The following is a 27819-nucleotide window of genomic DNA, read 5'->3' on the forward strand; positions in this document are numbered from 1 at the left end:
CGTTCCCACTTAGAGTAGGGAAACATATTATTTCCTCCCTCATTCCGAAAGGATAAGGATACTCTGGAACGTATCGAACGGCGAGCCACGAAATCAGTTCGGAGGCTCAAATTCAAGCCTTATGAAGAGCGCCTCCAGTCGCTAAACCCCAACCCAATAGATTACAGGCGTCTTAAAGGCGACATTCTAGTGGATTTCAGCATCCTTTACACTTCTGGTCATCACCTTAAACACCCACTTAAGTTTAGCTCCAACACAAATCTAAGAGGTAACACCCAGAAACTGGAGATATAACACGGCAGAATGGACTGTAGACACACAATCTACCCCTTAACAGTGGTAAAAGATTGGAATTTGCTGCAGGCTAAGCTAGTCCAAGAGACTTACCAGGAGTCCATTAAGAGAAGACTTGACATATTCTTAAGGATTAAGGATAGTATCCAATTATGATTCACCAACTTCTTTTTCCTCTCTTATCGATAATATACCTAGGTTCTTGCCCGGAGGTATCGGTGATTCACTGCAACTAGATACGGAAGCATGTTAAGAGAAAGTTTCTTCTATTCCATCCACAACCATTTGAACCATATTAAAGAGCGGCAGTTTTGAGGCTTGTGTTACTACACAGGCATGAGGATCTACAGGTGTTGGTTTTGTTCGAGTCCAATATACCCTGGTCACGGGATTCTATTCGTCAGAAATGACTGTAAAGTAAGGTTTTAATTTTTTATTTGTCTTCACGAACCAGTTTTATCGGTCAAGTTGTTTGTTATATCTCAATGAATGTATATGGTTAAGACGAGCTATCAGCAAACGTCTAGCGACGTTATATGGGAGCTAAATAATTCGCTTCGCACGTCAGTGGAAAGTATTAGCTATTGTACAGGATTTAGAGGAATTCAGCAACTTAATCGTTCTGTAGAAGTAGCTTTCACCATGTAACGAAAAATCCTTCCTATTTTCTGTTCATTCGGTTACCACAAATTTATCGTTGGTTCATTTATTGTTAGTGAAATGAGTTAAGTACTTGAAATCCTAATCACATACAAGTAGGGTGGGAAGTGATATACTCGCAAGAAGTTGTGCATGTTTCAAATTATATCATTGATATTTGTAAATTTATGTTATCAAGAATCCAAGGTGATATATTGTAAGATGAAAGCAGAGCAATATTACTATTCTATAAGGGTTACCATCAAACTTCGTACTGCTGCAGCTTACCTGTAACTCGACTCATTTAATAAAGTACCCATTTATGTTATTTATTGGTACAAGGGAGCGCCAGATACATATATGCGCCACAAAAATCTCATTTGATTTGTGTGAGGGCTGTAATACTACCAAGGTGCCCAAAATGAAGCGGGTGGTTTTCTTAGGGGATCACACCCGGAGCCTTTGACCTAAAGGTCTAATCCACAAGGCAGTGGAGCATCGTGAGGAGATGCAGTCCCATGGTAGCCGGTGACCAACGATTGATACATACGCCATTTGTTCCATTATGATACTGGAGCCCATGTGTACCATTGGTTTGGGATGGTGGTTTTCCGACTCCCCTGGGTGGACATTCCGTGTCCACCAACCCGGTTAAGGTGCTGGACATTTGCTTTTCGTCCTCTCAATTTCGTAAACAACAGTAATGCCACGAGAAGGCATTGAGTAGTCACTTATTTATGTCCATATAAATATATAAGCAACTAGTAAACGTTGCGGTTGAACTGGAATGTAATCAACATTTATCTTCCTTGTAATTAGACAAGGATCCTTTGAATAATTATTATCCTGAACCAAATCTTAAAGTCTGTTCAGACCTGTGATTTAAAATGACTCAAATAAACTAAGTGTTTTTTGCTTGTCAAACATAAATCTACATATTCTCTCGACTGTAATCATTGATAGTCCAACGCATATGAATACTCAATAACCACATTTTGCTTAATTTGTAAGAACATATTCGTTCAGTCGGTACCACCTGCTTTTTTAAATAGTATGGAACCACTTATTATCACGAACGTTAATAACTTATAGAATAAAAGTGTAGTTTTATTAAAGAGTACAAAGGACAATATCCTTATGAGTATGTCCAATGAAAAATGAGTTATATGATATTTCTGATTATAAAATTAACATATATTGTTAGCATTAAAGACATCCAACGTGAAATTCACCAACCATTCATTTCATTTTCGAAACAAAGTTATGGCATTGCTGGTGGATTTAGAACCATTAATTATCGATTTCTTTGGTATGTGTTTTAAAATTCTTTTGGATAATACTCCGTATGTTTCACTAAGATACGCACAGGAATGGGCGAATACAACAGTAGTTAGTCAAATTGGGTCTGTTATCTAAGTTAACTTCTCCGAGTAGCCCTCTTGTTTCATAAGTGATAACTAACTTCGGAGTAGGAAAGTTCATTCTTATAATGGCTTTCAGTTGACATCTATTTCACATAGTAAAATAATCTCGTTTAACTAGAAGTTTGGAAGATACATTCTTTTTAGGGGAAGTTAGTTGTTTCATAATATCGTCTGTTGACATGGTTTTCTTACTGAAAAACACAAATAAATGACTCATTCTTGCAAATCCAATTTTTGCCACAAACTTACAGATGTATGCTCAAAAACGTGTCTCATTTAGAATAAAGGTTGATCTTAGTACTTTTAACGTTAATGTATTCCAGACAAAATATTACTTTTCAAGGATAAACTATAACAATGCGATTTTTGTATTGTTAAACGTCGGGACAATCGTGTATTTGGTAGTCCGAATTTCTCATTGTAACATAGAATGGTCAGTCGAATGTATCCGTATTTTAGACGATTCCCCAGACATTCTACGACTATTTCCAAATTAGCGTCACTATTGTTTTATTCCTAATAAAATACTGATATTTACGTATAATGGCTTTCCTAATTATAAATGTTACAATAAAAATATGTCCGACATGATTAACATTATTCAAACAGTCTGTATCATCAAATAATTCGTACTTACTGATAGATATAGGCTAATTCCTTAAAATAATCGTGTTGAGAACTCGTCAAAATGATATCTAACACTAAAAAGGTACTTTTATATAAACCTCACTATCGTAGAACCTCATAATAATTATCAAACAGGTTAACTAAATTCTCAGCCTCCCTGTTCTAAGTAGATGTATAAATGTGTTAATAAGAGTATCACACTAGTACTAGATTCAAAAATTACCGTGCTTGGTGAAAGTAGACCCTTCATTGATTCTGCATTTTTAAGTGGTTGTAGAGGCATATTTCATATAAATGACCTCTTAACTGCTCTAGTATAAATAATGTTTTCAGAGTTATTTTAGTTTCCATATATTAACCTACAACTTTCGCATTGCTTGCTCATCATTCACCTAGGAATTCCGTTTCTGTAGAGGAAAGTGTCACAAAGCTTTTAAAAAGCATAAAAATCCTCGAAAAGTGAGATGGACTAAAGTTTCCAGAAGAGTTCGTGGGAAAGAACTAACTGATGATCTCTCCCAAACATTTGAAAGGAAGCGAAATTCATTATTGAAGTATGAACGAGCAGCAGTTCGAAAAATCGGTACATATCATAAACTAATTAGATAAAATCTTTTCCAGTTGATGCTGTTCCAAAAATTGATCAGATTAAACATAAACGAGAATCCGCGTTTATTAAAAAAAGACTTTCTAAAGGAGTAGAGTTACGTAGAGAAGAAGATATTAAACTTGTTAACACACAGATGCATCTTATTGAAGCCCCAGGAGGTAGATTTTGGAGTTTGGTCAATAATGATTTAAAATCCTATTTTATAGCCAAAAGAAAACGTGAACTGATGGATATTGATTCCGAATCAGGTTTGTCAGAAGAGGAAACAATGGACCTTTCACTTACTGAACTTGAGAAGGAGACAAGTAAAAAGAAAGTGGTTGATAAGTCAAAAACTCGTGGCAAGAAACAAAAAATCGCTTTGGAAGCTAGCTGATTGAAAGACACTGACTTTGTACTTATTTAAATTACTATTATATCTTTCTTCTTATTGAAGAACGAATTTCCTCTTTTCTGGTTTATCACTTATGGGAGGTAAATAACAGTTCTTAGGAATTTTTTCATCACTCTTTCATCTGTCGTTGTTCACTGAATGTCAGTCTAAGTGATTTTTGTCCAACGAAAATAGAAGGTGAAAATTTCGGACAGACAGTTTTTACTCCTTATGTTTGATTATTTTTGAATCCTCATGTGATGTCGTAAGTACCAAGGTGTGGTTTGTTTACAGAGCAAACGACATTTGTTTAGAGGAATACATTAGGTTCTTATTTATGGATCTGTAAGTACCATTGGCCTTTGTTAACTGGTAGGTGCTGTGTCTATGTTTACCACTAAAAGAAGTACAGAGCAAGTTTGTCTCATTTAGCAATCAAATTCTAACTTCAATTAGCTGTTATAGATAGTTATCATTCAGCCTGATAACGAATACTGGTGTCCATGGAATATATCCATATTCATTTTCGTTATATTTCACCACAGATATGGTGTCTAAAGTATTTATCTCTACCTTTTGTTCCTCAGAAATTCCTTTTTTAACCCGACAACTTTCCAATCAACTTGAAATAAGTTAATATTAAATCACGAGTCTACCTAAGCTAGACCACCATTGAAAACCTGAAAGTACTGGGAGACCGTTTCGTCTTAGTAGGGAACTCAGCAACACGGATCCATGATCCCACACACGAGACTCGAATTTGGGACCTTAGGTCTCGCTCGTGAACTCTCGAGCTCAAGACCTTCGAGCTGGCATCCAACGGCGTTAACTCCTAACTCCAATCAATCCATGGTTTTGCACAGCCCTTCATCGATCGCCTGCGGTGGATCCGGTGACACAGATTGAACTCCCTCGGTCACGGCTTCTCGATAGGACTCCAGAAGTTACATCTTAAAGCTAGTCACTAGTGAGCACAAATCCTCCATACTAATATTGAATCTCCCTTAAGCAAATATCCTTGATGATATCCAAGAATTACATTATATTATGTGTTGAAAACCCTAAATAATTCTAGCCTTACAGGTGGTTGCTTGCCGAAATCTGTTGGCTTATGAAACATCTAATGCCAATATTCAACAACTACAGGTACCACTTGATAATAGGTAGGTATAAATGAGATATAAACTTTTTTTGATATGTGGTGTATCTCATAGAGTCTTATTTTATACCGGCACATGTTTTGAATCCCTAATTGTTTACCTCAACTTACCTTGTTTGTTGAAGCAGAAATATATGATGGATAAAGCTCCAAAGTGATGAGTTCTTTCAAATTTGGTACTTATATGTGGGACCAGTTGCTATACAAATTTCCAAAATCAAGTCAAAACTGTTGGAAATTAGCACTTATTATCCATACACAATATTGTTCACAACAAAGGAAATTTATCTACTTTTTTTTAAAATCTGTACGTTATTATTTATATTTTCAGGCCGTTTGGATTCTTGTTCAGATAGGTTAATGAACTCGTTATTTATATGCTACGCATTTCCAGCGACTGCTCACTTCGATTTACTTCACAAGTAAGCTAGGAAAAAGTAACTGTGACCTGTGGTTGGAAATTGAGCTGTATAACTCAAGAGTTACTCGTTTCATTATAGATAAAATTATCCTTCATCTTAGAAATTTTAGTGCGCTGTTTTTCCCATTCTGTTTTCATTTTTTTCCAAGTAATTTTGGTGTTGCTGTTTCCATTACTGTAATCCTCCTCGTATTTGTTTCCTCGTGTATTTCTGATGTAGGTTTTCGCAAATTGGGTCGACATAGTTGCGCTAGGTCCCGTAGTTTGACTGGTTTATTTATTCAACTTGGGAACTCGAGTTTGCGCCATCATTCACTTTGATTTGTCAACTTATGACTGACAATAAGACTAAAATGAATAAATGCTGAGTAGAGTTTCCGACCGCTTTTACGAGTGGTGCGAGTTGGATGAGTAATAAAATCAGAACATTACATTGACGACTAACAGACAACTATTTGCGTTGATCATATTTTTCTATGTTTTCGTTTTTTAGCGATTCAGTAATTATTCGTACTGGTAATGTATCTATATGTTCGTATATCTCATAGAGACCTATTTAGCGCTCCGACTACATTGTAAAAATAACTCACACTTCTTTTAAAATGTGAGATACACTACTATCTGAGATATTCATTCGTACTTTTATGCAATAACCAAATTAATAACATACTTCAGCAGTATTTATCAAAATTTGATCATTATTTTGCCATACTCTGGTTTTAAATGATACCATTTATGTTAGGCGGAAGTTTAAATTTACTTTTAAACAAAAAATAACTGAGTGTACATTTAGTGAAGAGAGAACTATTGGACTAATAACAATCTTGTAATCTGAATTTATGAGTTTATATATGTGGTACAGGAACGAAAGGATATACACTTTAAAATTATATAGCCCACCTGAGAGAAACAACTCATCACTTAAAGTCACACCACCAAATATTTATAAATTCATTTAATTAATCGAAAGGATGAATAAGGTTAATCAAAGGGTTGTTGGCAAAATAATTGAAGTATTTCACAAAGTATATGAGTTAAAGAATAAAATGAATGATGTTGATAGTCTTTTAAAATGACAAAAAAAATAAGTGCTTATGCAGTTATTCAATCACAACATTTGAATGGAAATTATAAAATAGACAAGAAAAGTTAAAATTACATTCATTTTCTCTGGTATAAAAGTATCCATATATAATGGATTCTCTATAATCTCTACAATTTAAAAGTTACAATACATGCTCATATGATTAAATTGTAGGTGATTTTTCTGCTCTGGAGAAAAAAAATGTATAATAAAGGGAAAATAAGGAAATGAATGTAATATTATTGTTGTCTTTATGGTTGTTATTTTTATTTGGCTTCCAATAAGGTAAATGAATAACAGATAAAAAATATATTTAATTGGTTCTTATTCATCACTATTTTGAAATAGCTCGTCTTGTATTAATTTCTCACCAACTTTTCGCGAATACACCACCGGTCCCATTCAAATTTGATTTCTGTAGTCATAAAATGAAAGAATCTGATAAATTGAGAAGTTAAACTGGTTTTGACTATGTAATATTTTATATTTTGGATATCTTGAGTGACATAACTTAGATACATTTACTCTTTGTCTTCCTAAAATTGTTTTATGCATTTTCTATTCCACTTACTCATTCTTTCATCAGGAATTTTTACTTATTTTACTTAAACACATGAATATTGGTACAAAGAGGCACCAGATATATATGCGCCACACAAATCTCATTTGATTTGTGTGAGGGCTGTAATACTGCCCAGGTGCCCAAACCGAAACAGGTAGTTTTCTTAGGGAGGGGGCACACCCGGAGCCTTTGACCTAAAGGTCGAATCCACAAGCCAGTGGAGCATCGTAAGGAGATGCAGTCTCATGGTAGCCGGTGACCGATTGATTCATACGCCATTTGTTCCTTCAGGACACTGGAGCCCATGTGTACCATTGGTTTGGAATGGTGGTTTTCCGACTCCCCTAGGTGGATCGTCCATATCCACCAACCCGATTAAAGCGCCGGACATTCGCTTTTCGTCCTCTCAAGTTCGTGAACAACAACCCCGCCACGAGAAGACAATGAGTAGTACTTGCCTGGCAGAGGCTATATATGCGTGGCCATGTGAGAGCATTTTGAGAGGGAGAGCGGACTCCGCACTCTCAGCCGTACCAGGGCATTTGGGGCATTTGTGTCGTCTATACCTAAACTTTTCCACTACTAGTAGTTGGATGCACTTTCGTATTATTTTTCATTATGTTTTAATTATTGATTCGTCCTTTCAAGCTTAGCGCAGTTTTCAAAAGTACATTTTCAATTACTATATGAAGAAGTCCAATTCACTTGTCTTTTACGATTCAGTATTATTCGGATGATTACTTACAGCTATTTGAAATGTTATATCGTCATATACAATTTATTAGGAAGAAATTCAACGTAAGATCATGTATTGATGTAGCGTGTTCTTCGTTCATTTGATTTGCAGTCAAATTTCCATTGGATTAATTAATTAATGCTGTGTATTTTGTTCAGTATAACATTCAACCGTATCAGTTCTATGTAACAATCTCTTTTATATGATGCGCATAAATGAATGAATTCGAATGGCTAATAATCTTTGACCATTGACAATAAATATTTTAGAATATCCAGAGCTAGCAATAAAAGAGGAGAACTATAGTATCCTGGTATCGAAACATAGGATTTACCGCCGTTAGTGTAAAACATATTAATAACTTAACAATGCTAGGTTATGCACTTAAACTTTTCTTAATAACTATAGTGTTCAGCCTTATTACCAAGAAATATCACTATTGCTGTAAATTTTAAGTGACCGGAAATTGAATTTGTTCTAGTCGTACATACATACATGTGTGAAAAATATAACTTACTACGCCCTGATTACTATCATCCGACAGTTTTCTCTTCATTTCTGCAGGATTTTTATGCCCAGTTTTGGGTGTGAAAGTTGGTGCTGCGCTCATTGCGCGTAATCTATCCGTTGACATCGGTTTAGCAACTTTACGAAGAATTGGTTTTTGACTTGATGCATTGAATAGAAATTTATGGTTTAATAAATTAATAGGAAGAAATAGAAATAAGAAAGAAAAATAACAGCTAGTTACTAATTTGTACTGAAAACGGTAATTGATGAGAACAAATAAATAAAGTTACGTGTTACTGTGTAGCGAGATAACCTGATTTATTTAGTAAGCATTGAAAATTTATTTATGTTGGTAGACCAGAATTTAGTGCGTTGTATTTATGGTTTAAGTTTTAAACTTTTATTGATATACTCTTGAAAAGATTAATGAGTTATCCAGCTGATATCAGTTCTTGGTAATTATTGTCTTCAAACTATACAAAATCTCTACAAATCTATCTAACTTATTATTAATCATGTACTTGCTATCAACTAGCCTCATGGAACACCTGAAGTCCTATTAAAAACCTTGAGTTTGTAGAGTTATCAACAAATTCGGAGAATAATAGGGTTTAATAAGGATAGTATTATATCGCAAATTGATTGAAATTAGCAATGTAGACCGTTGGTTACCGACGGTTTTTCAGTTATTCTTTTCGCTGTAAAACCCGAAAACATCGTTCATTATTTTTTCTTCATGAGTACGCGATGCGATAAAAATTAAGTTTTTCAGTGCTTTGTGGTTCTCAGTGGTCCTTCAGCTAATTTCAGTGTGCGATAGTGACTATCTCCATGTAGTTGTGTTGTTAACGAAGCACAATTAATATTATTCTATTCAGAATACACTTATCATTAACAAAGATTCCATACCGCCTGTAAGTATTCTAGAATCACTGTCAGTCCCAAACCTGGGTAAAAGAGGAGGGTTGGGCATGTGGTCAGCAAACCCATCCAGTAGAAAAAAAACACTGTACAGAATAAATAATTTAAACTCTGTCCTGGGAGTTAAAGGATCTTCATTTGGAAAAATGGTGGATGCCGGGATTATTCGAAAGTCACGAGGCCTATGCCCCTTATAACAACCAGAGCGACAATTAATATAGGTACATGAAATGTCCGGATAATCTGGTAGACCGGGAGGACCAGTCAAATAGCTACGGAAATGAGGAGATACAACTTGGTGGTTCTCGGAACACGTGAAACCCAAGCTGGACAGAAAAGATTAGCTTCGGGTGAGGTGCTGTTGCACTCTGATCATGACGAAGAAAATGCTTCGCACACACAGGGAGTTGCACTGGTGCTTATCCAAAGAAGCACTTACAGGATCAGAATCTCATGCATCCAGGATCATCAAAGCATCCTTCAAAACAAGGGAGGAAATCGGAATGAATATTGTCCAGTGCCGCGCACCCACCAGCGATGGAATACAGACGATAAAGACCAAATTTACGAGAGGCTGCAATCGACCTTAGAGAGGTGTCCAGGAAAGGATGTGACCATCCTGATGGGAAACTTAAATGCTAAAATTCAATTCGGTAACACCGAATATGAAAATATCATGGGGCGATATGGACTGACTGGGAGAAAGGAACGAGAATGGTGACAGATTTGCAAATTTATGTGTATTCAACAAAATGGTTGTAGACGGCACTATATTCCCCAGCAAACACACACAAAGCTACATCGATTTCATCGAATCACACTTCAGACAACCAGATCGATAATATTTGCATCAGTAAAAAATTCAGAAGATCAATGGAAGATGTGAGAACCAGGAGAGAACCTAATATGGCTTCAGATCACTACCTGGTGGTTACCAAGATGAAACTGAAGCTAAAGAAGCACTGGACAACTCGAGAAACGTGATAAAAACAGTTTGGTACAGCCTTCGTTCGAGATACTGAAAAACTCGGCAAATTCAAGATAGCTTTCAACAACAAGTTCCAAGCCTTGCAAGATCTACTCAAAGAAGGGGAAATTACTTTAGAGAACAATCAATTGAATGAAACTGTTCACGATGCACCAAACTCCTTGACTGTGAGATAGGATTTGACAGCGTAGATTGGAGAACCTTATAAAACCTTCTTCGACATAATAGTGTACTTGAGATCTTCAACATCACTCGGAGTTCATACAACGGACTGCAGTGCATAATTGTACATTGAGGGCAGCTGACAGATGCACTCCGAATGAGGACTGAAGTCAGATAAGGTTGCTTACTCTCGCCGTTTGTCTTTTTTATGGTGGTTGATTGGATCGTGAAGACGTCGACATCTAAGGGAAAGCACTGAACAGCTTGGATGAAGCTGAACTACTTGGACTTGGCAGATAACGTAGCTTTTTTTTTATCCCATACATAGCAACAAATGCAGATTGAGACAGTCAGTGTAGCAGCAGTAGGCCTCAACATACACAAGGGAAAAATCATGGTCCTCAAATACAACATGGAGAACGCCAATCCAATCACACTTGATGGAGAAACTATGGAAGAGGTGGAAAGTTCTACGTACCTGGGTAGCATAATCGATAAACATGGAGGATCCGATGCAAACATAAAGGCGAGAATTGACAAAGCAAGGACAGCATTATTACAGTTGAAGAACACATAGAACTCAAATCAACTGTCAACCAATATCAAAGTGAGAATCGTCAATACAAAGGTCGAGATAGTTCTACTGTACGGAGCTGAAACTGCGAAAACTACCACAACCATCATCAAAGAGGTAAAAGTATCTACAAGTAATTGTCTACGTTAGATACTGAATTTCCGTTGGCCCGGATGCCATCAGTAGCGATCTACTAGGGAGAGAACAAGCCAATTTCCAGCTGAGGAGGGAACTAGGAAAAGACGGTGGAAATGGATGGGAAATCATCCGACTGCATCACGAAGCAAGCGCTAACTGGAAGTCCTGAATTGAAACGAAAAAGAGGAAGGTCAAGGAATACATTGCGTTGGAAATTGGGAACAGACATCAAAAGAATGAATAGCAACTAAAAAGGATTGTCCAGGACAGAGTTGGTTGGAGGAATGCTGGTGGGCAGTCTGTGCTCCTCCATGAGGGGTAACAGGCGTAAGTAAGTTATCCTAATTTTTATTTCCTAGCAGATATGGACAAATTAAGAGGCATATTTTGGGAGTCTAAAACTGTTCATCCGATGACTTTATTTGATATTCTGACGGTAATTTTGACTCGATGTTTATAGTTTGTTTACAAATATCTGCACTTAAATATAATCGATTATGTTTTCAATATGTACTAGGTAGTAATAAATTCTTATTTACTCAAATTTTAATTCGGCAACTTACCTGGAAATTTACCTGATACTCTGTATATTTTAAACTTATTATTAACCAAACGTTTACTTACAAGTGGCCTTTAATTGAGCATAACTGAGCTGTCAAGTCATTAATCTGCATAAATAAGGAAAAGAAAAGCCATTTGAGGAAGTTGATTTCTTGATTTTATATACTAATTTATATAGGAAATCATTGTAACTTTTTTAGGTAACCCTGAATTTTCAGGTTCATTCAAAAAGTGATTTTCTCGAAAATAGGTCTAAAAACCATAATAATTTATAGTACTACACTTTTGTAATGTAAACATTATCAATTCAATACATATTAAGTACATTGCAAGAATCAACTCATTCTGCTTCTCCATTAAAACGATCTGATTTCTTAAATGATTTTTCCACTCAGTCAATAAACTTTTCTATTCATTGTAATTTAGATGTAAACAACATCAAATTTTCAGAATTCTATTCCATTTGAGCTGAAAGCTTTCAAAGAGCCTACTTCATCCTACTCTGAAGTTCTATGTTCGGTATTTTTTTAATGAAAATGTGATTAATTATTTTATAAACAATCATTATAATCTGTAGAATATGTTGATTTTTTTCTACTCCGTTTTACTATGATAAACTTCAGCATTTCGTTATTATCATTTCCATGAAGTGAGTCTGTACCGATTGGAGCATAACTGTCTTCATAGAAATATTTGTCAATACGGAAAAATTCACTCTAGGTTACAGTTATAAATTCATCAGAGGTGGTGTAGAATATCTAATGAATATGTGAATTTTCCAAAATCAGCTTTTGGATTTAAATATACGATCAATTCATGTATTAAACGCACCATTTCATTTATAAGTATGCATATGAATCCTTGTCATGATTATTTAAAGACTATTAGCCCGAAAAGTCATGAATGAGTATTTTGTTGCCTTTCAATAGATCTTTCTTATAATCTACGTTAGATGCTTGGGACCACTCATTGGTAAGTTGTGGGCACAGTTTTCGCACCAGTTCGTATTCGTCAGTAAGTTCATCGAAGGATTCGATGATATATCAGATGACTTCAGATCACAATGAAAGGTATCCACGAAATGCTCTAGTTTGTTTGACCTTGATCTTCCTTGGAAAAGTTAGGTCACTTACTATTGTAGTGTGGGCTACTTATATGGTAGGTCAGGCACAGAATGTATTTTGGCAGAAAATCGATAACGAATCAACAGAAACGAAGCACATCCGGTATGAAAATGCATGAATAATGAAATCAGAGAAGATGGACTGATATCTGCAGAAGAAACAGTCAAGATTGAGACAATTGATTGTTATTTTGCAAATTAACTGTTAACTGTATGGTTATCGGATTTTAGTGAGACAGTCTATAATTTGTGCTTAACTACATTTGATTGTCCCCAACCCGTGTTCTGTTTACTACACTATGAAATATATATATATATATATATATATATATATATATATATATAATCTAATTTTGCAAAAGATTTAGAATTCCATCCATTGACTTACCTCTTCATCCTGTTTGCGTAATCTTTGTTCCCATTCGTATTTTTGTGATTCCAATTGTTTAACGTGTTCGTACCACGACTTCACCTTTTCTTCAAGTTGCACTTAATGGTAAAAATAATTTATCCACATATTCAGTTGTAAGTTGGTGATTTCAGTAAAAGAAACATTTAAGTAGATTATTATATCTTTTAGTTTACTAAATTATTGATAAGATAAGATCGTGGTATTTTTGGTAAGCTTTTATTAAAGGTTGATATCGTCTAAATGACCACTATAGATAACTTGAAAGCTTCTTGGACGTAGTTCTTAAGGAATTTACAACTTTGATACCTTTTCAAGCGTCAAATATAACTCCGTGGAGAATATGTTATACAAGATGGAGTCTATAAAATCTTTTCATTTAGGAAGCAATCCATTTTCTTGTTAGTCTAGTCAACGTTAGCGAACACTTTTAACAGAAATCCTAGGCGAAATTCAACCATTTGGAGTGTGAGGAAAATACCCACTCAGGACAATGGAAGCTAGTCGCACAATATCATGAATTGGTTGAAAACTAAGCTTTTACACCATTCGACCTCAGTCCAATGGTCTAGAGGTCCTGTGTTTGGTCTCCATAGTTGGGGTCATGTGTTTGCGCTTTTTGATAGTCCTATACTGGGACGAAACAGCTGTTCAGTGCCTCCAGATTATCAATGCTAATGAAATTTAGCATAATTCCGTATCGCAATAACATGTAAAGGTCTACACAATCCTCATACCGATAGCACAAATAAATGTCTGTACGGGCGATTTCGTTTTACATCACCACTACAAGAAGTGAATATCGAGGAAAGTATAACTGTGTAAACAGCAACAGTAAAAGTGATCAGGAAAAAAGTGGAAAAAAGACAGTGATACAAGGAGTCAGTAAAGATGATTTCATCTTTGATAATTACAGTAATTCTTGAGTTATGTAGGAATTTCCATCCACAGATCACATTTACTTTGATAATTTGAATAAGGAAACTTGATCATTTCCACATGGTTGATACCAATCAGGAACATAACTAATCGATTCCGTATCGTGCTCTGCTCATATGTAGTTTTTCTCCAACCTCCTTGTATAAAAAATTAACTTTTCGAACTAAGATGGTGAGTGATTGAGGATATGTAACTCATGTCAGTCGATGAAATCCACAACCTAATCAGTCTCCTAGCTATCTCCACCCTGTTCTACACCTGGTATTATAGCTATCACTCCATTGGATTTATGGTTTGATAAATATTGCAAATACACGTGCATTTACCATGGGTTCTCCGACAGAAGTTGCTAGCATTAGAACATGAATTGTTCTCTTTTATCGTTTCCTACTGTGGAGAAATTGACATCCTTGCATAGTTTTAAATAGAAATCCAAATTAGTACTCTCCACGTCACGCTTCAGATCATTATAAGATGGACTAGTAATTTACATGTTCTGCTTTTTGTATCACTAGAGCCCCGATTTTCCCATCTTTTATCTACAGATTTGATGTGATTCGATCGTGATAGTATACTGAAGAGAGTCTAACAGCTTTTTCAGTCATTCATTAACTACCTTACAAAATTAGGAAATAAATTTTATATCTTTTTGATGGAGTTTTGTTCATCCAGCTCAGAAAACAAAACTCCATCAAAATCATCCACCTGAGCTACAAATCTTCTCTACCATCTCACATTTTGTATCTGTTTTCTTGTTTAAACCCTCTTTCATCATTCCAATTAATGCTTTATGTTATAATTTTTTTAACTAAAAAATTTAAAGCGATCTGACGATGGCACTCAGAAACTGAATCAAAATTTAAACTTGATTACCAATCAAGGCTTGGGGTTCATACATTATAAGAAATTGATTAGTAAGTCACAAGCCGCCTTTCAAATTCAACCACCTTCTTCCTCTTAACCAAACTTAATTTCTGAAGTCTAATTATAACTTTCGTTTTGTTCAACTTAAAATAGTAATATTTCTGACTACATTAAATAACCGTAATGTTACTTGAAAAACTTTCTCACTTTGATTTAAACCATCAATGTCGAACGGAGGAGCTTGTTTCTTGATGTGATCCTCACGGTTTCGAAGTTCTTTTCTTCTCTCTTCAAGAAGTTCATTTTTTGCCTTTTGCAAGATCATTTCCTTAAAAATAAATGAAAAAAACTTGAAATTAAGAGAATTGAACAGTGAAAATGTTCTTTTCCATGAAATGATTTACTTAAGCCGTACATTTCGCTGAATTCTCTTTATTCAGTGGCAAAAGTATAGTCAATTGGGATACACATTAACAAAGCAGATGTACTCTTGATAAATAGTGTGTCTTAATTACTTTATACTATCTAAACATTTTCTTAACTTATATTTCATTACAATTTCCAGATTATCTCTTTTTTTCTAATGAACAGAAAACCATGGGACACAAGTTTCTCTTTTGCAAATCTGAATCGGATAGTCGCTTAGATCTCCAAAATGTAATGATTATATTATGAAATTATTCGGATGAATCTGAAATATTGTTGTTAAGTTAAATGAATAAATAATTTTACTATTTTAAAGTGATCTCATAAACTCATATGGTAAAAATAATAACATCAAGATTTGGAAATGGAATTTTTAAGTAACAGAAGAGGGACATTAAGAGAGAAATAAAATCAAAAGCAGTTCGAGTAGTAATAGGGACCCAATTACTGTGGAGCTTGTAAGCGACAGTTCATGGAAGATGTGATAATAGTATATTAAATGTATTTTTACATACTCTATAAATCTAGTGTATGATCTTGCTTAATAAACTAAGTTGGTTTGTCCTACCATAGTCTTCGTTCATTACATTGAAATTACTCATTGATATGAATTTCGTTATGACATTTTGGTAAAGCATATAATTTCTAAATTTGACATGGTTTGAACTTATGGTTTTGACTATCTTAAATATTCTAGTTTCGCCTACTTTCGTAAAGATACATAGCTACATTCAGATCTAATACAAACTTCGTTGTTCTTTGAAGTCTATTGTAATTTAATGTTGAAACGATCCCAGTATAATTACTTTCATTTATTTTGTACCTGGACATCAGCTACTTTTAATCTGTATAAGTAGTTCAAACATTTTTTGCTATTTTATATTGCTTTTTTTTCCAGGTAGAAATAACTATTGAAACGATTTTTATACATCCATGATAATAATTTTCTTTAAACTAATTTAATAAAATTTCTCCTTGGTGACTAACCTTCAATTTTTTTCTGCGCTCTTTACTCAAACCTCCAAGACCTTGTTTTCGATAATCCACTCGCCTTACTTGATTATTTTTACTGGGCTCTTGTTCTTCAGCGACTTTTGACTTGAATCATTAAAAAAGGAATAAAAAGTAAACGAATAAAACCATTCATCTCCACATCATATTTTTATCGTATAGAATCTATATTTTATAGTTTGTAGGTTCTTAAATGTAGTGAGAAGAAAAAAGCTGCTGTTTTCGGTTTGAAAAATAATGGAACTGAAATATTAAACCCCAACTTTAAGTAAAGTGAAGTTTTCATCCTCCAATATAATTTGATATTGGTAACTATGATATGTAATCTTCCTGCATCATCTTTTCAATAACCATATAAAGATGATCTTTACGAAGTTAATTTTTCTTTTCGAAATGAACCTAGTTTATTCCCGTTTATTGGTCCATCAGGGTTCTTGGTACCTGTGTGGTTGCTCCAAAGGGTTGAGCTGTACGACTCAAGTTGTAGCGTTGAAGTCTATATGGTGTCTGGTTCTCCTGTGAGACGGAATTGAGCTGTACTGCTCGGGTTAAGCCTAGGCGGTGTCCGGCTATCCTGTTAAACGGGATTGAGCTCTACTGTTTGGATTATAATGTGAAAGTCTGGATGGTATCTGGTTCTCCTGATAACCAATGCAAAATTACCCTGGCCCACAAGGATATGTTATATAACTGTAACTTCCGTTTATGGATATCACTTTGTTAAATATTTTAATAATAAAGACAATAATTTATTTGGGATGTTCTAATAAGTAGAAATTAAGATTTCTGGTTTTTCACGATATACATGAAGTTACTTTTTTCATAGCCTTAAATAACTACCGGTTACTTATTTACTCTCTTAATAAGTGATTCAAGTCATAGAACATCAAACATCCTAATTTATACGCCTTAGGATAAAAACAATTTACTCAATACTTAATTTACTTAAAAACATCAAGTGAAATTTTGGTAAGAATAATAATTCGATATGGAGTCCCACAATAGGACGAAACGGTTGTCCAGTACTTCTAGGTTTTCGATGATGGTCTAGCTTCAATTGACCCATGATCTCAATTATTCATAAACTGTCAAACATTTATTAAAGTATTTTAATACAAAGCACAAGTCATCTGTACACAGGTAAAATGAATAATTTATTATTATAAAACGAAAACAAAATTTCCAGTTCAAATAAAACCCTTAAAGATAATCAATATATTATGTAACTAATTACTGGAACTAATAAATAGTTATCCATTGTAATGAAAAATCAAAGTAAATTATAATTCATACAAAAATGTATAGTCCTAGAGATTCAATTGTGATAAGTGAGTGATCTGATTATATATTTCTGTATTTTGTTTAACTAGAATGTAAAATAAATTAATCACTTGGTAAATCTGTATTTAAAAGAGCTTAGAATATTGAAAAGTAGTTTTGACATTTTAAATGACACTCAGATGTTATATAATATAAGGGGATAGTAACTAATTTTTAAAAAAATCTTTCTATTTAGTTGAAATATGTGTTGATTGATCATTAATAATTCAAGTATTTTCTCTTTAAATCGTCTGAAAATAGTTCACTTGACATAGTTAACGTATTCACTGATTAGATTTGAAAATCTATTCAGATGGTTACTATTAGTTTTTCTAGCATTTTGTGTAACTTTCCTTTTCTTATCTTTGTAATACGATGTCATTGTGACATGATTAATTTTTTTTGACATAATCTTAATCATTGTAACCCTTTCATCGTTGATTACAAAGAGTAAGCATCAGAGTGAAAGTGCTTATTCTATCGTCTCCAATTATGTGATACCAGTATCTACAGTTTTTTGAATTAGTAAATTGTTTATATTTACTCAATGGCAGTACATTCGATTACCTTGCTGACAGAAGCATGCTTTTTTTTCAAGTTTCTGAAAATATATCAGTTCCATTCAAAGCTAGAGATATATTCTACTGATCAATCCCAATAAATAAGAAATCTAGTTTACATTCGTTTTGCGCTGACCGATGTCACTGTCTAGTTCATATTCTTTTCGTTCTATCTTAATTAGACTGTCAAAAGTATTTTTATGAGAAAAATACGGTTTAAGGTGGGTTACGTGAATGAATTTACACATAGTATTACGATTAACCTGTACACAGAACTGATAAAGAAATAATACATTTATCAGAAACAAGTAGTTAACTGAATTCGAACTCCCCTAGTAGGGAAATGTGTACTATCTGTAAAGATTGCTATCTAGCTATTATTGAAAGAATAAATGAGAATTAATTTTAAAAAAGACATTCATCCAATACTCACATGTCTTTTGGACGCTCTGGCTTTTTTAACCTTTGAGAGAGGAAAAATGAAAAAAACTAATTACTGTACAAATTAATGTTTTCCACTTGAAAAGAAAAACAAAACAGGTCTGTGTGTAAAATATCTGTTTACATTGTTTGTTTAGTAGCACTTTATGAAAGATAACCATATTTCCATTGTCCTTCTTCAGTATCTGCGTTGTATGCAACTCACCTAACAAGTGAATGTATATACGCTCAGCTTTGAACCACGCTAATATGGAGACTAATGACGTCCAGCTTTCTAGGACGAGACAGATGGTGGAGGATTGGAACCTATGACATACTGGTTAAAGACCAAGTGTTTTCATCTATAAACTCACTCGTTATCTATACTGTAGATTATGATCATGCAGGATATGTATAAACAATGACTCTATAATGGAGTTATTCATTTGATTAATTTGTACGCTTTTACTTAAGAATCTAAATTTTAAATTTAAGTTTATTCATTTACCAGGTGCTTGGGTATGGACCACCTTTTAAATGTGTTAGCTAATGATACTTCTTAGTTGCCCGAACCGTAGTTAATGGAGCAAGGTTTGTACAAGTGACCTAATGGCTGAGAGCTGAACTCCTTAACCACTCACCTGCCGCTCCACATTTTGGCGTCTAACCCAGATATGTAAATAATTACTGATCAATCCATGAGAATGATGAGTAAATATATGAAAGATCATGGCTACACTCAGAATATTATCAAGTAACTTTGAACATCTAATTTATTGTTCTACACATAATGTAATTAAAACCGATAGCTCTATTAACATTTAGATACTTAAGTATGAAATTAACCATACTACTGAAAAGGAATGATTCTTTTATCACGTTCGATTCTGACACTTAATCGATCAGCAAGCGACAAATTTTACTTTCACCAAGATCATTAATAAACTTCGAGTACTTAAAATATGGCTTTTTAAAAACATGAATTGAATGATTTAAAAGTAATTTTTATTGTGAAATGACGTGATTCTGCGAATTTATAAATAGTATAAAGTGATGGACTGTTGTTTGATCATTGTTCCGGAGTCTTCGACAATAAACATCGACGAGCCAATGCAGGGTCATCTCCGAAGCTTTTAGACCGCGAATCAGATAAAAGGGAGTAAGGTTACTACTAATTTAGAATCCAGTAGTCATCAGTGTTTCCAACTAAAATCGATATGTAATATGCCATGATCATGACCTTGCTCTACACTGTTTCATTCAGTGATAACGAAGGAAGTATATACTTGTGCAAGCAAAGGGTACACTGGTCCATCTCTCACTCATTACGAGGAATGTAGCCTTGGTTTAGTAATCATAATAACAACTTCTCACTCAGTTAGGAAGGATAAGCGGACTGATGAGAAACAATACAACAACTCTTAATTATTATTCGTTAAATGCGAAAATCAGTAAAATGCATGCTCTTACCTCTTCACGTTCTAATCTTAATTTTTCTTGATGTTTTTCCATTTCCTAGAGAAATATGAATAATATTTTAAGAAATTAATGTAAATGACAAAATATTACAAAAAATATCTGTTTAATGTTACTAGCAAACGATTTTTGTAACCAAACTATTCGTGAAATTTCAAATATTTGCTTGATTATTCATTTTACATATGATGTAGGAAATAACAACAGTGAAGAATACTATGATCTTCTAAATAACAATAAATGATTATATGTAAAAACCAATCAACTCTATATTCAAATATTCTTTAATGATTATTTATAATTTTAATAGTTGAGATCACGAGTCAATTGAAGCTAGACCACCATGGGAAACGTGGAAGCACTATTGTGGGACTCCTCAGCAGTGCTCATCCACGATCCCACCTCGCGAGATTCAAACTCAGGACCTATCGATCTCGAGCGTGAACGCCTAACCTCTAGACCATTGAGCCGGTATGCAACGGTGTTGATGGCTTGCTTCAACCAATCCACGAAACTGAGCAACACATCCACCCCTTCTGATTATTTATAAAATGAATGAAATATGAATCTAACAAGTTGATTCAAGTGATCTCATTTATTTATTTTATTTATTTTAACCGACTGTAATTTTGTGATTCTTTTCAATAAGCAAAAAAGATGTAAACAACTAAATTAAATGTTAGAATTTAACTTAAAAAGTGTTCTTTAATGTTCTAAAAAGTACTGATAAACTTCAATTGTTCTATTATTATTCATTTTCTTACTTTTATGGACTATCTAATTTATCATAGATGTTCATGAATCTAATTACATCCCAACTGTCCATTACATGTTTGATCTTAAAAATGATTCAGATTTACACTTCATAATGAGCAGAACATTTCAGTTATACAACACAACATCATTCAGAAAAATACAAATCTATCAAGATTCTTATAAGAACTGTTTCGATCATTACTCCAATCTAAGAGTACAATCATTCACCCGCATCACTACCATTTTAACAACATTATTAATAATGATAATAAAATAAACCGACAGTCATATGATAATATAATGAATACTAAAACAATACTTATTATTAACAACTAGAAAGTAGTGAAACTACTACTACCTTTAAATTCATGAATAAGTTAAGGGATATTTTACACAAGTTGTGACTGTTTTCTTTCTTTTTTCTTTTTCAAAGACAAGAAAATTTTTTTTCCCTTTACAATATTTTTTAAATTCAAAATAAATGATATAATGTTATTTACATGTTAAATGTTAAATGGTACCAAAATAGGGGGAAAAAAAGAAGAAAAGGAAAGCAGTATAGAAATAGAATATATCCAACTATATTTGTATAAACAAATAACAGTTTTAAATGTCAGCTTATAGATTAGTAAACTAATAAAAGGAATAAATATTTGGTTTTATTCTTTTCTTTTCTTTTTTTTTTCTTCAATAAGATAATCGGACATAGTGTTACATAGAAAATGAATGAAATAAATACAAGAAGAATATTTGAAGATTTACGTTTAGAACTTAGTCTTTTCTTTAACAAAGAAATATATCAAAACAGTAGTTATGGACGAGGAATATAATGGGGTGGAGAATAATTGAATAAATGTTATGTATTGATCCCTGATTACTTTTTAATTAGCATCAACCATGGAGCTTTAGATTTCAGATTAAGTATATTACTTTTAGGTTACTGAAGTGGAATCCACTAATATTTATTTCGATATTCAACTGTACGATACTTCTTTTTGTCATATTTGGCAGATAACTGTCTCATTTCAAACTGGACTAAATGTCACCTTTAATTTTTCACTGAATGTTCATGAGATATTCTCAAAGCATGTCACTATTGAGTACATTGTTGATTCTATTAATTTGTGGAGGTGAGTTCATTTCAAGATGGGTTTACGTTATGGACGAATATCGCTAGCAGGATCATGACAGTAAACGTTTAAGAAGCCTTAAACTATGATAAATTAACTGCACGGTGTCTTCTTTTTTTCACCAGTTTGCCAGTTGCAGCAGTTTTGTGATAAAAGACATAACCAAACGTAACTTCGTTCCATAAACTATTCAACGAAACAAATGTGTAAAAACTCATATATATATATATATATATATATATATATATATATTCTTTCCCAAACCTAACTATTGACGGTTATTATTAATAACCTGTCTTCCTCCAATTAATTCAATCAAACACAGTCATTGATGCATAAGGTATTTTGTTGAGTTTAATCCTAACTGCTTATTGAATAGTGATCGACTTTATATCTATTCATTAGTGCTGATTAAATACTTTCCGCGACAGTGGCCAATATACTAAGAGATTCGAAATTTCAGTATATCATGGTCAAATGACACATAGAGTATCTTGCCGATCGCCTATAATCTACTAACATCTGAGATGGTGAAGATTTGTAGCTAAAGTGCATGATTTTGATTGAGTTTTGTTCTCTGCGCTGGATGGTTTGGCCGCCAAGCCTTCATCGTTATTCTGAAGGACATCATCAGCACAAACTTCAGGTGATGATGTCTTTCATAATAGCGATGAAGGCTCCGTGGCGTACCCATCCAGCTCAGAGAACAAAACGGCATCAAAATCATCACCTAACACTTAATTTATCCACAGACCAGTTTTTACAGCAGCATTTGTTATTTTCCCATAATTATAACCGAGTTTATGTACATTCACCATTGTCTTGCACCCATCTCGCTTCTTATTTTTCACTCGTTTATCTTTAAATAGTTTTGTGTGAAAAGAAAGCCTGCTTTGTCAGTAAAATACTGTATAGATTTCAGCAAAAAATCTCTAATTTTTTCACACTTAGATCAAGATGCATGACATTTTTTAAAGTTATTCTCTCTTAAACTTTCCAAATTTATTTTACAGAGGAAACAAAACTATGGTAGAACATATGTGTTACACAGTGACACAAAGAAAGGAAAAGAAGAACAAATGAATGTAGTGTTCTGAATACACAAAAAAACTGTAAGTAGTCTTTGTTAAATATTATCAGCATACGTAAACACCGATTGACAGCAAACATTACCACATTGTACGCTGTTAATCGTACGTTTCTTTCTACTGCCATGGTCGATCACAATAATTTAGTCAATTGTCCTTAATATATCAACTAAATGCTATTATTTCCATTACTGTCTGCATAATGATGACTTATTCAAATTCAGATGAAATTGTGATAAGTGAAAAAATATAATGCGGATGAAATACTTCGTGTACTTTGTAAACGCACCTAATCAATAATAAACGAACAATAGTTAAAAATGTTTAAACAACTGTTTTGTCATTTTTAAAAACACATTATCTCTAGACGCATGTGTGTATAAATTTACAGATTGATTTCTTGATTTTGGTTTGTATCTAATAAGATACTTTCTGATAAAGGATGACAAGAACCCTGTTTTACGATGAGAATTAATCATCTAATTAACCTATCTAATATTACAATTAATGATGAATGTAAAAAACTAGATTGGTTAGGAATAAAGTTATTATTAGTCATAATTAGCAATAGTTATCTCCTGACAAGAGAATATACTTTGAAGTGTTATGGTTTAGAATGACTCTACTCAAGAACCAGCTAGTTATTGATCAATCTTCCATAAAACGACATAACATAATAAAAGGATTAGGCTATCAATCATACGACATAGCTACTGAAAGACTTTAAGCCACTAGATGCTAACTAGTCAATGTTCTCTGACATTTCTGCCCTGCCCCCAAATGCCCTGGTATGGCCGAGAGTAGGGAGAGTTCGCTCTCCCTCTCGAAATGCTCTCACATGGCCAGCGAATATATAGCCTCTGCCAGGGAAGTCCTACTCACTGCCTTCTCGTGGCGGGGGTGTTGTTCACAAAAGTGAGAGGACGAAAAGCGAGTGTCCAGCGCTTTAACCGGGTTGGTGGACACAGCGCATCCATCTAGGGGAGTTGGAAAACCCTGATTCCAAACCACCGATGCACATGGGCTCCAGTATTTTGAGGGAACAAATGGCGTATGAACCAATTGTTGGTCACCGGCTACCATGGAACTGCATTGCCTCACGATGCTCCACTGCCTTATGGGTTAGACCTTTAGGTTAAAGGCTCTAGGTGTGGCCCCCTAAGAAAACCACCTGCTTCAGTTTGGGCACCTGGGCAGTATCGCAGCTCTCAAGCAAATCGAATGAGATTTGTATGGCGCTTATGTATCTGGTGCTTCCTTGTACCAATATTTATGTGTTTAAATAAATAAATAAATAATTTCTGATAAAATGTAACAAAACAACTCTTGAGTTATTAGGTGGGTCATTAGTTAGTTTATTCAAATCCTTATTGTTAATGTAGTTATTTCGTGACCGATTGGCTATCTCATGTTCTTACTTTAAAGACCACTGAATAATACCGCTTTGTGACCTAGACGTGAATAACGTTTTCTGGTTAGCGTTTTTTTAGCGAGTTGGTTTTCTACGGGATGGGGTCGCTAACCCCATGCCCAACCTTCCTCCTTTACCCGGGCTTAGAACCGGCAGTAGCCCCCGGCGGAGCTACAGGCGGTAGTAGAAACATTTTCATCATGAGTCAATTATAAACAAAGTTTAACTTGGTATTAATAATAATGTAGGATAGTTGAAGTTGTCATGATTCTAACCAACACAGTAAGAAAAACTGATAAGATGCAGAGTGTCAAATAAGTGATATCAATGGAAGTTACAAAATGAGACTTAGGGTATATAGTTCGTAAGAAAAGGATGAAATTAAAATAATAAAGTGTGTGGAGTAATACTTATATTGAGATTTTGAGAAAGGGGAAATGAACCCATCTCTGTTATACACAGTGAATTCGAGCTATCTAGGGTTTCGAACATAAATTATCACTATACTGTGAAAGAAAACGGAGAGTTTCACACTTAATGATTATCATAGACTTCATGGGCTGATGTGGTTTAATAATCCTTATCCATTTAATCAATCTGTATGGTAACAATATACTTACTGGGGCTAAATGAGGGTTATAAACTTGTGTGAAGAGTAAAGATTATGATTTGCGGTTGATGATTAGGGTAAGGAATTAGGTTTAGGGTTTTCATCAAGAAATGACATAAGCTAAAATGTCAAACTGCTATTTAGCTAAATAGATGAATGAATTTCGCGCCAAAATCCAAGACTTGTTATCCTAAATCTGATTGGTCATAAATAAATTATAGTATCGTCAGTACTTCGTCTGTTAGCAATTAATGATTAACTGTAACTTTGACTGTCTGTAAATTGCGTAGTTGACTAATAACACATCATCCTTTGTTCGCTGGACTGATGCTTACTTCAATAAAAATGCCTTAAATATGCTTGAACCTGAAATATATATCTCATTCCACAAGTAAGATTATGGGAACATTTGATGTTTAGTGATTTTTATTACTGAACCCACTAAGAAAACCTCTGTACCTGTTATATTTTACACTAACACCGTCTCTGGTAACCTTAATTAATTTGAATAATTTCTAACACAAACGCTTTATCTTAACCTGGCATATGTATTATAATAGACCTGGCTGACCTATCATTGTAATCATTGGTTTTATTGTTCCGTGCTTTCCATTTCAGTTTTACTTCCCTTAGTTGTAGATGATTATAATCAGTTCATCATGGCTCAGAAAATGAATTTAAATGCACAGTTATTACATCAACAGAATGTTATTATTATTAAAAACGCTATTGTATATACTAACTCACTTCACGTTCTTTTTGACGAAGAAGCATTTGCTCTGCCTCAAACTGGAATATAAAAAATGAATGAGTTTCTTAATAAATAGATAAGACTAAGTATTTTTTGAAATCCGTGGAAAAGAATCTGAACATCATGAAATATTATGTCAGTATTCTATTCAATTAAGAGACTATATATATATATATATATATATGTCTTCCACATAAGCGTCTGAAGTTGCTTTCTTGTTTAACACAAAACGAATTTAGTAATAATTACTTAAGAAAAGAGAGCAATTAGTTGAAATGTTCCAATATTCAACCAGTGAAAACATCTAATGATGTTAAATCTTCTAATGTCAATAATAAAACTTGGAAATTCTAAAATCTCTATTGCAGACTTTATGATACAGTTTTTGGACAATCAAGATGTTGTGAATTGTCATCTATTAAGATTGATACAGAAGAAACAGTAAAAGTTTGTTATAGCTACTAGGCAAGTGGATATGAGAACAATTAAAATCATAACAATAAATTATTATTTGCTATCATATGGTAGAAATGATTATGCAAAAGATATCAAACGATCTCTTTTTTCCATGTAGATTGTATACAACACCTGAATTAACTTTATCTCCAAGTCCCAACCTTTATCTTATATCTCTAATTTGAAACTTCTTATCCTAATCCTAAGTGCCTAACTTCTAATTATAAATCTAAATCTCCAACCCTAACCAGGAACAATGTATGGACTCCTGAGAATTTATTAGATCAAACAGTTCATTCCTGTTCATGTAGACGAATTTATATTTCGTTTTCTTAATTCACAAATAGAAAATCCTGTAGAACAATTAAACAAATTAATTTTTACAAAAATCTATTTACCTATCTGTAACATTATTATTTACTTTCCACAAAATATTCATTTACAAAACTGTTTTTTAATTAGTCATAAACTGGATAATATTCGTCGTGATTATGCTACACGAGTACATTGGAAATTGGAGCATGACCGTAAGGTCATAATCGTTTATCACTGTTGACACGAGCCATAGATACAGTTCTTCATTCGATTATTAGTATAACTATATATTACCTCAATATAGGAAATTTTAAAACTTCACAAGTTTTAATACAAATTGAACAAACTACTAATCTTTAGTCTAACAAGTAGCATTGGATAATGTTGAAAAAGTTAAATAAATAATTCAATAACTCTATTCAACAAAATCTTTCTAAATAACTTACGCCTTTTTCTTCTTCTTTCAAACTTATATGACGATTAATTATCATGGGTTCTTGTTTCTAAATTAATCAAGAAAAGTAAGATAAAATTAAATATTATAGGCTTCAATTGACCCATGATTTCAACTATGAAAATACTAAATTCTCCACAAAACCCCCTCTGATTATGGGTTTAAACAAATTTCTTCACAAATAAAAGCTTAACAAAAACCATGACTAGAATATACACAAGAATTAATTCCCAGTTATCTGTTGGCCACTTAATACCGTCCGGATCATTATAAAACAGAAACCTTACTAATAGGATGTTCATTGTAGACCAATTGAGGAAAAAAACATCTGGCAATACAAATAAACTTATCGGTATCCTACAGTGACTTTTTTCTCAACTAAAGTCTATAAAGTACATCCTGATGATTGAATAATCGAAATGTGACTATATGTATATAAAATTCTTGGACACACTATGGAATCATGTTAACCGCCTACTGATTAGTTGGTTAGTAGAGAGTAGTCTTCAGTGATGAT

At 33.6% G+C, this 27819-nt stretch overlaps 2 protein-coding genes across 3 annotated transcripts in view; one reads left to right on the plus strand and one right to left on the minus strand.

The window, feature by feature from the left end:
- The first annotated feature begins 591 nt into the window (after window positions 1–591).
- Window positions 592–4034, plus strand: Smp_153950 (putative 60s ribosomal protein L24). Its single transcript, XM_018796960.1, has 4 exons — window positions 592–711; window positions 3381–3567; window positions 3606–3752; window positions 3801–4034. The coding sequence occupies exons 1-4, from the start codon at window positions 631–633 to the stop codon at window positions 3968–3970; spliced, it is 585 nt and encodes a 194-aa protein (XP_018652049.1). The 5' UTR covers window positions 592–630; the 3' UTR covers window positions 3971–4034.
- A 2318-nt stretch (window positions 4035–6352) lies between these two features.
- Smp_059170.1 (putative troponin I) overlaps window positions 6353–27819 on the minus strand; it is a gene marked incomplete at its 5' end in the record, with an annotated part of 26023 nt that continues 4556 nt past the window's right edge. Inside the window, 10 exons of one of the 2 annotated variants that reach the window (XM_018796961.1) lie at window positions 6353–7046; window positions 8447–8597; window positions 11847–11890; window positions 13295–13395; window positions 15326–15446; window positions 16532–16642; window positions 18869–18898; window positions 20326–20370; window positions 26074–26115; window positions 27295–27351. In XM_018796961.1, coding sequence (XP_018652050.1) covers window positions 6999–7046; window positions 8447–8597; window positions 11847–11890; window positions 13295–13395; window positions 15326–15446; window positions 16532–16642; window positions 18869–18898; window positions 20326–20370; window positions 26074–26115; window positions 27295–27351 — 750 coding nt within the window. In that variant the 3' untranslated portion in view covers window positions 6353–6998. Of the gene's footprint in view, window positions 7047–8446; window positions 8598–10992; window positions 11891–13294; window positions 13396–15325; window positions 15447–16531; window positions 16643–18868; window positions 18899–20325; window positions 20371–26073; window positions 26116–27294; window positions 27352–27819 lie in introns of those variants that run through there. The other variant, XM_018796962.1, reaches the window with a different exon arrangement.

The sequence above is a fragment of the Schistosoma mansoni genome, chromosome 4 (assembly GCF_000237925.1).
Source record: "Schistosoma mansoni strain Puerto Rico chromosome 4, complete genome".
Classification (NCBI taxonomy): Eukaryota; Metazoa; Platyhelminthes; class Trematoda; order Strigeidida; family Schistosomatidae; genus Schistosoma; species Schistosoma mansoni.

Excerpts from the sequence above, each read along its gene's own strand:
- Smp_153950 (XM_018796960.1), top strand. The coding sequence starts at position 631 with ATGAGGATCTACAGGTGTTGGTTTTGTTCGAGTCCAATATACCCTGGT. Across the intron at positions 712-3,380 it reads TCGTCAGAAATGACTGTAAA|GAATTCCGTTTCTGTAGAGG; the intron begins GTAAGGTTTTAA and ends TCATTCACCTAG. Across the intron at positions 3,568-3,605 it reads AGCAGCAGTTCGAAAAATCG|TTGATGCTGTTCCAAAAATT; the intron begins GTACATATCATA and ends AATCTTTTCCAG.